At 36.8% G+C, this 12,283-nt stretch overlaps 2 protein-coding genes across 2 annotated transcripts; one reads left to right on the forward strand and one right to left on the reverse strand.

The window, feature by feature from the left end:
- The first annotated feature begins 1,413 nt into the window (after positions 1-1,413).
- On the forward strand, positions 1,414-3,187 carry LOC132638612 (NAC domain-containing protein 83-like). Its single transcript, XM_060355430.1, has one exon. It carries the CDS (start codon positions 2,207-2,209, stop codon positions 3,053-3,055), a length of 849 nt encoding a protein of 282 aa, XP_060211413.1. The 5' UTR covers positions 1,414-2,206; the 3' UTR covers positions 3,056-3,187.
- Positions 3,188-6,000: 2,813 nt separating this feature from the next.
- Positions 6,001-6,482, reverse strand: LOC132638613 (uncharacterized). The gene has a single exon (XM_060355432.1). The coding sequence runs from the start codon at positions 6,460-6,462 to the stop codon at positions 6,160-6,162; it is 303 nt and encodes a 100-aa protein (XP_060211415.1). The 5' UTR covers positions 6,463-6,482; the 3' UTR covers positions 6,001-6,159.
- Between the last annotated feature and the right edge of the window lie 5,801 nt (positions 6,483-12,283).

Here is a 12,283-nt window from a genome sequence, read left to right on the forward strand (position 1 = left end):
ATACCGATTAGATGTCCCCATGACTTGCACCAGAGGTGGATGACCCGGGAATGTCCAATCTCGGTGAATCTTCCTCATCGAGCACGATCACTGGTGTAGTTTCACCCGAAGGAATTTCCCAACGGATCCCCATAATATGGTGAGTTCTAACTCGAGATCCAACCCCCGAATGCACAACGGGAAAACTACCAGCCTCTCTGCATCTAGGTGGCCTCGATGGAGCGAGTGTCCTTCTTCCTCGAACTGCGTCCTCAACAACCGACTTTCCCTTGGAAGCCCTCCTCGTTCGAAGTCCTGGAAACCAAAGGTATTGATTTAGGATATAATACAGGGAAATGGGGGACGAAATGATCAGATTAAATAAGTTACCATGGTTTTTGCCTTTCCACCCTTCAGGTGCCATTCTTCTCCAAGAACGGAGAAGATCGGAGAAGGGCAATCACCCATTCGAAAATAGCAGTTTCAAGCGTGGGCTCGACCGGATCCGGTGAAGGGTTCCACACTTCGGGGAAATCGACAGACGATGGATGGTGAAGTTGAACCGTGCGTATCATCACGAACCGGTGAAGCCATCCTCGATCATAATCGTCTTCGGGGTCGATTAGGCTTCGACTTCCCTTGGGAAGCGACTGAACAATTCCCCCTCGGAGCACCCGAGGTATATATAAATGAAGCAAATGATCGAGGGTAAAAGCGACTCCGGCCGCATTGGCCAACTTCTCAATAAAGAACACGAGCCTCCAAATTTGCGGGGCGATCTGCCTGATACATACTCGATATCGACGGCAGAAATCCTCGATTATTCTATGAACAGGGAAGGTGAACCCTATGGCAAAAGGATAAGTGTACGATAACGAGTAACCGGCAACGTGATGATTTATTTTCACACCCTCCCCAACGGGGAGGAGGTCGACGTCTGCGCCTAGATGGCAATCTTCCCTGACCGTAGTAATAGCGCTATCACCGATACAAGATTCGAAATCTTCCACCGGGTCGAGATGACGAAGGACTTTACAGTCGTTCGTATAAATAAAACCCGACGGAACAATACCAGCAGCAATAGATTCTAACTCCCTATCAGAGCCAGCGGCTCTAGCTGATGGCATGAACGAATGCTGATCTTCACCCTGAGTCAATAACGGTACGTAGGCCATGATCGTGGAAGGTCCTCCTTAACTAAAAGTATTCACACCTTGGAACAAGAAGATTGAAGATCCGAAGAGTATTATGGGCCCAATGCAGGAATATCAGTAGGTTTTGAGGTGAAAAAAAGTGAGATTTGAAGAAGTACAGATGCATGGAAAAGAAAGAAGACATGGGCTTTATATAGAAAGAGATTTAAGAGATCTTGTAGAGTATCAAGGATTCTGATACAAGGAGGATTCCCCAAAAAGATTTGGCGGCTGGGTAATAATGACCTAGCATTGGGCAGAGTGAGATTTGACTTAAAGGTCTCGTCCTAGGTAATTGGAGGCGGCTGCTCAGCTCATTTGGGTCCATTCCCCGCCGTCAGTAATTGTACCTCGGGAAATGGGGAGACTATCTGTATAGGGTAAAACGAGGATACAGGCACGCTCGGTTTCCCGTTATTATGGTCATGCTCGGTCACGGTACGACCGTCTCACCGGGAACGAGGCTTTGAGTTCAGGCCGGGATGAGGCGATGAAGGAAGGGCAATTGACTGCCATCAGCGGGAGACCGAAATATCCGTCCTCAACCGGATATTTCGGCGTCGATCTCGGCAATGCAGCTGTCACCTGATTTACTTGCTTTATTTAGAATTATACTAGGGTTGAAACTCCTCTACTATATAAAGAGGAGGTTATCATTCATGAAAGGGGTTGGCAATAGCAAGGAGAGAAATAGTTTACATTAACAATTATAAGAATCCTATTAAATCCATTCCCATCTGTTCTTTAATTCATTTTTACTATACCTCGTGTAAGTTCGTAACAAAGGGAATCGACCTCGGTTTCTATACCCGAGGCCAGACGCACTTAACAGTTGGTTAGATCTGTTTCTCTGTTCATTTATTGATATATCTCGCCATCCAATCTTGAATTGAATTTAGCCACATATCTTTGGCATCACGCATAAATTTAATTGTTCTCCGTTTTAAGGTTAAACAATATTAGTAGTATATTTTTACGTCCATCGTTTCTTTAATTTCTCTTTCAAAACCATCAAATTCGCAGCACTAAAATTAATGGCAGTATCATACTCATGTGATCATCACGCTAATGGACGTTCTTCCCGTCCGATGGGCTATCGGTTTCACCCAACGGACAGGGAACTGTTGAAGTATCTATTAGGGTTTGTACGAAATGAGCCACTTCCCGAGCAGTATCAACTCATGCAGCAAGTTAATCTTTACGGGGACAAAGACCCATGGCAGATTTTCGAAGCTTATGATAATGGCAACGACAACAACAACAACGCCCGTTACTTCATTACGCCGCAGAAGAAAGAGAAGCTTGCGTGGAAAAGATTTTCAAGAACAGTGGGAAAGGGAACATGGAAGCCACAAAGCAAAGGGAAAGAAGTGTTTGACGATAAAGGGAGAGTCATGGGGTACGTCAAAAGTTTGAAGTACACCCCCGCTAACAAATCGTCGAGCAATGCTAACGGTGAGTGGTTGATGACCGAGTACTCTCTATACAATGGTTATGTGGATGCTTTGAAAATTAAGAACAAGGGTTTCGTAATTTGTAAGATCAAGAAGAAAGAAAAACGCGGTGATATGAAAAAAGGAAACAAGGCCAACGTAGCTAACGATGAGAATATGAGAGACATTGAAGAATTTATCAGTTCCGTTCTAGAAGAACACATTAATGGAACAACGTCGAATGATATAATAAAGAATATTGATGAGAATAATGTTGAATACCTAGTGGGAGATGAAGTCGGAGACCATATACTTGGTTTGCTGGGTCCCGATGACGATGTTGAATGTATAGAGGGTACTGAAGGTGAAGATGACCAGCAATTTGATCATAATTTGTTGGGTTATTCTGCAGAAGATATCGATCTGGATGCTTATGATTTTTTAGTTTGATACCAAGTTAGCTCTTATTTGATAAAGTTACAAGCTTGTAGTAATATGTTTTAGACCTATATGATTATATCATTCAACATACTCTGAATTTTTCTTACATTTCCTTGGTAGATAAATTTGGCTATTGTTAGTTTGTTAAAATTAATTCTGAAGTACTTCATGCCAGATTTTTCGTCAGTCCTATTTTTATCTCTCAAATTGTGCTTGCTTATTAATTTGGGTCCTACAAAGTGGCGATGAATTGTTTTAGCTCAGTTTTTAGTTTTCACTATCATGTGCTAGCTTTAAAAAAAAAAAAAAATCACGTGACAGATGTTGAGTGCAGTCACATATATTTTGTCTCTTCTTGGTTCTCAGAAAAAAACTTCTCATTAGCTTTTCATGGTTATGAGCCAAAAAAAACAAAAAGAAGAAGAAGCAGAAGCTGGATCATATTTTATATCATCGGAATATGTGAACAAGGGAGGTGCAACTTCAAATGGCTATATAAGATTCTTGAAGAAGCTTACAATTGATTTACTAGGCGTTTGGCCGTAGATTCCAAATATTTTTCGCTTTACTTGGAATTATATGGAGTTGGAGTTGAAGATAGAGTTGTGTGTAATTTTACGTTTTACGAGGAATATTAATAATAAATTAATAATGTTCATACTTGAATATACTTTTCAAATTTGAAATACAACTTCAAAAGTAATTTGGAATTATCATGGTCAAACACTGATTTTCAAATAAAATGACAAATTATTTCCAAATAAAATGAAATTTTTTTATAGCCAAAGGGGTCCTTAATGATTTGGTGAATAGGGAAAAAAATGATCTAGGGGAGATGAGAACTTCTTATATTGGAGTCTAGAAGATCTAGAAGCATAATCAATATGTCTCGTCTAATTTTGTAAGAATTGGTTAATTAGTCTGAGCTCAAGTATTCGATTTAAGGAATTAGATATTCTTAAAGGTTTAAGATTTAAAAAGGTGGAATGGTTGAAGTATTGTATTTACGGAATTAGATATTTCCATCATTTCCTATTTATGCAAGTTCTTCGATGCAGCAAAAAAAAAAAAGAAAAAAAGAACACGTAACACAAGTTAGCTCGACATTGACATTTCTATCAATTAAATAACAAGCTTTAAAAAACATGAGCGAAAGTACAACTTGAAATCGATACATGTACTAAAGAATAGTTGATTTGATTACATTTTGACTTACATTTTGACCTATTGATCAAACTCCTCCACTACCACCCCCTCCTCCACCACCGCCACCCCAACCACTACTACTATGATCACCCCCTCCACCAAAACCACCATTACTTATATTAGTACATGTTATCAGTAGCCATGGCAATAGCACTATCACCCGTCTCATTGATATTCCCATCTCCGCCAAAATCAGAAATAACTCCACCTCTTTGGCTTGCATTGTAACCAGCAGGACCCTCGTTATTATTCTGCTTCTTGCTGGAATTTTATGCACAGCAAAGTAAAAAGATAAGAAACATAACAAACATAGGTATAGTAAGACCGTAAAGAGTATCAGAACAATTTCCTCCATATTAATTTCTACCTCCCACAAAAATGTTGGAAAAGTTGCAAGAATAGAAGAGTGACGTATAAAGCAAACGAAATTTAAGTTCAGAAAAAATTGAATTTTCACAAGAACATGATGAGAATATTTTATAATGGAAAAAATAAGAAGGGAAAATGTGATTGTATAGTAGTACGTTTTTAAGGAACAACTTGCCTTTTCCTCTCTTCTCAGTTGCTAGCTATTTTAATACCACTAACACAAACAAGAACTTTAATTGGTAGAACTTCAAGACGACTTTTGTGTATTAAATATTGAGGTCTTTTGGTTTTCTCAATTTACGTAATTTCTGGGTGAAACACATGTACTCTTTGCACATGAAATTTGGGAATATTAATCAGTCGTCGTTGACTTTCTTAAAATTTACTTACTACTTTGGATGTCAACTTGGGGGAAGGACAACCTTCTACTATAATCTTTTAGTATTCATTAACTAATTATATCTAATTAAGCTTTTTCCGGACATCGTAGGTTCATGTCAAAATTAAAGTGACGTAAGAAGAAAGATGCAAAAGGACCTCCTGATTCTCAATTAAAGAGGAAGGGGCTCCATTTCCTTTTCTATTTTCTTTTATCCCAAAAGTTTGTTTAATTAAGATAGATTGGGGTTCCATATCAAAATTAGTAAAAGATTAAGGTAAGAATTAAAAGTAAAAAAAGTACTTGGACGATCCCATCATCCTCAACATCTTCTTCTCTTCTTCTTCTTCTTTGGAGGTGATTTGAGGCACTTTTGCATCAAAGTCAGAAATTTACCATTGTTTTCAATGTTGAAATAGGCTTTACAATCTCATTATGACAACCAAGTTTCCCCCTTTTCTTTTTCGGGTTTACTTGATCGATTCGTCATTTGTTTGAGTGATATATCTTTTGCATTTGCATGCATGTGCCCAACTGAATTTCAAAAACTAGCTCATGTGAGGAATATTATCTAAGATCATATAATAAGAGACTACAACCCAGCCTTTCATACAAGGTGGACTTGACTTCCCCACATGCCTGTGAATTGAAGTGTGGACAACATAACACCAAGGCCCAATATATTGAGAAACACAACAGAGATTGATGGGTCTAACAGTGAAGTTATGACATTTGGGCATAACTCATCCAAAGTTTAAAAGGGGATGATTGACGTCTATGGAGACCACAACCCATTTCCTAACTAACGTGGGACTTGACATCCATAAACATGAAGAGATGGACAAAAAGCAAGATCTCAACCGGTAATACCATTGGTGAAAAAGCAATATCTTATTAAATCTTCTGATTGAACGGCATCGAACAAATGTATGTAAGCATTCATAATTTCGTATGTACACAATACACATATATTTACATAAGTCCATTTCCAAATGCGAAACAACATACACCCAAAAAAAGTGAAAACAACAAAAGGATAAGAAGAAACGCAACAGAAAGAGAACAACAAGAAGAGGAAAAAGCCATTGTGCATGACATCATAAAAACCAGCCATGATAACTGATCATAACATGGCTAATATTATCCAAATTAACCCTAATTAACCTCCACAACCGCCGCAACCACCTCCAACTGGAGCTCCACAACCACCAGTATTAGTATTTCTCTTATCACGAGCACGTTTATCGCCACTAGTCACAGCAGTAGCTGCACCACCAGCTCCAGCCAGAACAACCATATTCCCGTCTCTCGTGGCGGTCTTCTTCGTACCTATTTCTACGTCATCGGGTCCTAATTTTGGCTTCTTAATTCTACCTCGGCCTGAGCATAGGCAGCAGAATAAGTTACAAGCTGTGAAAGCAACAGAAGCGCACACTATGAACACAATAGCGTAGACCTTCATATTCTCCTCCTTTGAATGAGGACAACTGCCTCTCTATATTTCAACTCCTTATGGAGACTTTCTACTTAAAAGCCTATAATATATAGTCAAGTCCTCGATTGTGAGGAGAGGCGAATCTAGAATTTAACATTTATGGATTCAATCTTTTAAGTTTTTTAACATTGCATCAATTATATTTAAAGTTATGAGTTCATATTATTATTTATTACCATAAATTTTAGTAAATTTCTTACACATAAATTTATACTTTGCATCAGGAAACTAGATTAACAGGAACCAATAGTATACTTGCACAAAAGTCAATCTTTAGTTAAGTACTTTATGAGGAAGTTGGTTGAGAGACCCACAATTGTTGGTTAAGGGGTTTTTTTGGTCTTTTTCTATAATCATGTGCAATCCTTATCTCTAGCTTTTGGATTGAGTTAGATTCAAGTATACTTCCTTTATTGCATAATAAGTCTCACCTTAGACAAAAAGGTTTGTCTCATAATAAGTGTCACTTTAGGAAACTAAAACATAGATTGACTAGTTTTTTTCAACTCTGCTCTTAGACAAAAACTTATAAGTTAAAGTAACAACTAAGTGATGATTGGAAAAGCCACATAGTATTGTTGGAATCGCAATGTCAAAAGGATTACTACTTGTGCATGCTCTAATCAAGAGGAAAAAATAATTTATTTTTATTATATAGGGGTAATATAGTAAACTTCACATTCCATTATTGATTTTTTAATATGCATGTTTTTTGCAAGGTGACACTTATTATGGGATAGAGGGAGTATCTCTATATCAAATGTTGCATATTCTTTTATGCAAATTAAAGTGCAACTTTGTGAATCCTTAATCATTAAATCAACAGGAAGTATAGTAAATAACTAGCTTCTATAGGCTAGATATATTGAAACCTGTATAGTAGGTTATTTTGTGCAGTTTAACTTAGAGGCAGGGATGTTTAAATCCACCTCGTGTACTGAATTGGTTCTTCTTGTGGAGATTAATGCAAATACCCAGAGATTACTGGGAAATTGATTCAAAAAAAAAAAAAATCAATATCACTTGCATTATTCAGAACATTACAAAGATTTTCTCTTTTTTTTTTTTCTTTCTTAATTTCCCGTTTGGCTATTATGAAGTCAACCATGACAGATCCCTATGACATGGCTGTTTTGTATAAGATGTTAAGTATTAGTAGTGTATCGCCGTAGTAAAATGAAAAAAAAAAAAAAAAAAAAAAAAGGAAGACAAAAAGTCAATAATATTGAATGAGATTCTGTATAGAGGTTCACAGCAATTTCTCTCAATTTAAGAAATGTTGATGGGGCTGCTAGTCTCATTTTATTATGCTCTTAATTTTTTGGGTGGCTTGACTTGTTAGGAAATTAATATACAATTTTTTGTGCGGAGTGCCCTTCAAATGCACTAGTCTTTAATTTTTGCCGCTCAAATTGATGGTCTTTAATTTTTGTCCATTTCGCCTAATACCATGAGGTTTGGGGTTCAAACCCCGGCTCAACAAAAAAAAAGACAATTTCGCAAGACAGAATTTTGTAATAAAGTTAGGCCTGTTCGGGCCAAAGTTAGGCGTTAAGGCAGAGTTTTGACATGCCTGAAGACAAAACTCTACCTTAAAGTTGAATACCTTGCAATACATTGATACTCTTCACTTTCTTTGCATCCTCTGTTTGTGGAATTCCCCTTCTGTTTGTGGTAAACGCCGGGGTGGTCATCTGTGATCCTTGCCATCTCCCTCCGGTTTTCGATTTCTTAGCCATGGTTAGTTTGCACCGAGAAGAAACCGCATTCTAGAGAGAGAGTTTTTAATCATGATTTTTTGACCCAACTTCCTAAAGAGGTAATATGAGAAATTGATCGAGTAATTAGACCCCAAATTACAATCAAAGTATAGATTTGAACTCGTTAGGTTTTTTTTTTTCTTTTAACTCATAAGTTTATGTTATAGGGTTTACAATTTTTTTTGAGGTTTGACTAGATGGTTGACTTTAACTTTCCCGTTGACTTCGAGTTAGGCCTGACCTAAAAATATGGGTATGACCCCAATTAGTGTAATTGGCGTCCTTAATCGATATTTTGCATAGATTGAAGTTATTCGAAGTCGAGTGAAGAAGTATTAGACTTTACGAGTTTAGATAGCTTGCTAACTTCAAGGTAAGTGAGACTCTAACCTTTAAATTGATTGTTTTCCCAAAAGCATGATTTGAACTTGCATAATAGCTTTGAAACCACCTAATTAGTTTTATTTTTACCATTTACCAGTAAAAAGTTATCTTTTTAAGAAGAAAAGAAAGAAATCAATAAATTGTGTATAAGACATTAAGAAAGAACAAGAAAGAAAATTTGTTCTACACTTGAGTGTTCAATATTTTGTTTCTTTTATGTTAATCTCTTCGTGGTGCTATTATTTCAGGATTAGATCTTTTAACCGAGTTTGCCGCTATTGATAAAATCTAGTTGTGCTTTGCAGCTGAGTTTTAGTATTATCTTTTGATTAATTTATTTTTGATGTTATTGTTATTTTAAGGTTATTCATTCCAGCTGAGTTTACTTCTAGCAGCAAAAGATGTAGTAAACTTTTGAACAAAAAAATCAATAAATTCGAATAAGCAAAGAAGAAAGAATAAAGAAAATAAATTAAATTAAGAAATAAATAATTGATTAAAAATGAATGAGAAATGTCCTATGGCTGTCCTTTTTGACCAAATTTTTAATTTTTCACCACAATAAAAGAGACTGAAATCACTATCCATGTTATTTGACATTCTACAGGAGTTTTAAAAAGGAAATGATATAATTCAACTATAATAAAAACACCTCAAAATTCAAGTATGAAATTTAAAATATGGATAAGTTAGGGGGATCTTTATGCATTAACCCATATATATAAATGACATCCTCTGACACACTTTTAAGGAATATATAAACTCATGGAGTATATGAATTAGAAACAAACTCCTTGATGAAAATGAACTTATCGATCTCCTAATTTCAACATTAATATTTTAACGTAGTAACTGCTCAAACAAAAGTTTCATTGTCATGCTATCAGGGAAAATTTAAATTAAATATTGATGGCAGTGTAAAACTCAAGTTTGAGAAGCTGCTTATGGATCAATTTTTAGGGGTTATCAAGAAAAGTTAAATGTTAGGATACTTAGGTAAGATAAAGCCAGCATCAAGCCTCACTACATGTAATATCAAACAAGGGTAAACTTTAGCAAAACAAATGGGTTATACAAAATTGGAAGTGAAAATAGACCGCCTAGTTGCTGTTAAGCAGATCAAAGAGGAGGACATACAATCTCACCCACTTAAGGTTATAATTGAAGATTGTAAGTACTTGTCGGAAGCCAACGATACTATTATCATACATATTTAGAGGGAGACGAATCAATATGCAAAATTTTTGATGAAGAAAGGCCACAATCACGAAAGCTTTGATAATCAGGGAGAATGCATTTAAAAATTTGAAATTTCGATTACTAGCAGGTATAACCCATATTTTTTTTCTTCATAAGCCATCATCATTAGGTTGTGAGCCTAATGGTGTGTGTGTGTGTGGGGGGGGGGGGGGGGGGGGGGGGGGGGGGGGGGGGGGGGGGGGAGGGGAGGGGTTTGGCTAGACCCCTACCATGATAAATTGATATGATGAACTTACAATGACTAGAGGGGGACATGGTACCTTGCCTCTAGTCTACAAAAATAGATTGAAACATCAATCTTTAGGAAGGAATTAGCCTATACAAAGATCCTTCCTTAAAGTTATATAAGTATTAACTAACAAAGAAATTACATTTTTCGAATCTCCTTCTAAAGGTGGGCATATTATGCTTGTCCAACTGGATCAGTCCCTTAGCTTTCCTGGGAAGATCTTTGTAGTGGAGAAATATGGTGTCATTGTCCTCTGTTGTAGCTTTCTTTTCCATAAAATCAGCCACTTGATTCGCTTCTCTTAGACAATGAGAAACTGTGGCATTAGCACCTCTAACACTGTTTGTGATGGCATCAATGATGTGCTTCAACTTTAAGTTGTTGGTGTCTTTTTGCTTGATCATATTGGTAATTATAGTAGAGTCCAACTCAATATGAAAGTTGTTGAAGCCATTCCTAACCATTTGCTACCAAAATCTGCAGCCAAAGCTTCAGCTTGGTTATTATTGGTGCACTCCACTACTTTAGAAAAAGCCATAATGAAATCTCCATGTTCATCTCTAAGAACTCCTCCAATGCCTGCTTTATTGTTGGTACTGATATAGCTTCCATCAATGTTTAGTTTAACTATCCCTTCTCCAGGTTTATTCCAATAAACAGTTGTGCACTTAATCATAGGCTTAAGTCTTTCAATATGCTCACACATATTGCTCCAACTACCCTCAAAAACCACCTTGGGGAAAGTACTGTTAAGCACAGTTCTGATGTTCAACATACATTGTGTCACCATGTTATATTGATAGAACTTAATTTTTTCACCATATCTACATGATGTCCAAGCTTTCCATATTCCCAACATATCACTGCAGGAGCAATCTGTAAGCATGTTTTGTGAACCCTGTTTCTTGGTTTAGTGTTCCACCATTTTTGCATAACCACACTCACTGGTACTAGTTGATGTATGATCCCTAGAGACGAACCAATCTTGTTCCATAAATTCTTTGCAGCATCACCTTCAACAAAGACATGTTGAATAGTCTCTACTTGAGAGGTAGTGCAGCATAGGCAGTCTATATCATCCTGGTTCCCATATTTTGCCCTGATTTCATTGAAAGGTAGTTTGCCAAAAAATAGTCTCCAGCATATGAAAGAAAATTTGAATGGAACTGCAGTGTGCCATACCTTCTTAAGTATAAAATTCCTTTGTCTATACTGTCTTACCAAATTCCATGCACTCTTGTTGGTGTATTGTCCATCTTCAGAATTATTCCATACAGCATAGTCATCTTTTTCAGCACTTCCAATTTCAATAGATCTTATGTGGAGGGAAATCTGTCCAGGAACAGTGTTGTATAGTTTCTGTATGTTCCAAGTGTTGTTGGTGAGAAAATCTTTCACTTTGAGTTTAGAGACTCTTCCTTGCATCTGCTCAGGACAAATGTTTGCTAGAGGGCCATTTTCTATCCATTTCCACCAGAAGTTGTTATTTCCTCTGTTAATTTTCCATGTAATGCACTTTTCTCCCTTGTCCCTAGCTAACAGAAGGTATTTTCAAGCTTGAGAGTTACCAGGTATCTACCTCTTGCCAATATCATTGGTTCTAGTACAATATTTCGCAATCAGAAAATCAGCCCAAATAGACTTCTTGGTTCTAAAGTGCCACCATTTTTTCATAGTGAGAGTATCCACAATATCCTGCATGCTTCTTATACCAATTCCTGACTCTTCTTTAGGGTAGCATAGCTTACTCCATGCACTCCAATGGTATTTATTTCTTCCATCCTAATTGCCCCAGAAAAAATTGCAAATGTGGTTCTCTATGATTTCAATTGTACCTATAAGAGAGTTAATAGCAGAGAGCATATATATAGGAAGAGATTGAATGACGCTTTTAATAAGTATATATCTACCTCCACAAGACAACATATTTCCTTGCCAACCATTAAGTCTCTTGATGATCTTAGTTACCATACCATCAAAATATGAGAGTTTCTTTTTTCCAGTATAGATTGGGCAACCAAGATAAACAAAAGGAAAGTTCTTATCCATGAAACCAGTACAATTCCTGATTCTGTTAATCCTATATGCACCAGTTTTTGGACTAGTAAGGAAGAAACTTTTATCAGTATTGACTAATTGCCCAGAAGCTTTTTCA

The sequence above is a fragment of the Lycium barbarum genome, chromosome 4 (assembly GCF_019175385.1).
Source record: "Lycium barbarum isolate Lr01 chromosome 4, ASM1917538v2, whole genome shotgun sequence".
Classification (NCBI taxonomy): domain Eukaryota; kingdom Viridiplantae; phylum Streptophyta; class Magnoliopsida; order Solanales; family Solanaceae; genus Lycium; species Lycium barbarum.

Excerpts from the sequence above, each read along its gene's own strand:
- LOC132638612 (XM_060355430.1), top strand. The coding sequence starts at position 2,207 with ATGGCAGTATCATACTCATGTGATCATCACGCTAATGGACGTTCTTCC.
- LOC132638613 (XM_060355432.1), bottom strand. The coding sequence starts at position 6,462 with ATGAAGGTCTACGCTATTGTGTTCATAGTGTGCGCTTCTGTTGCTTTC.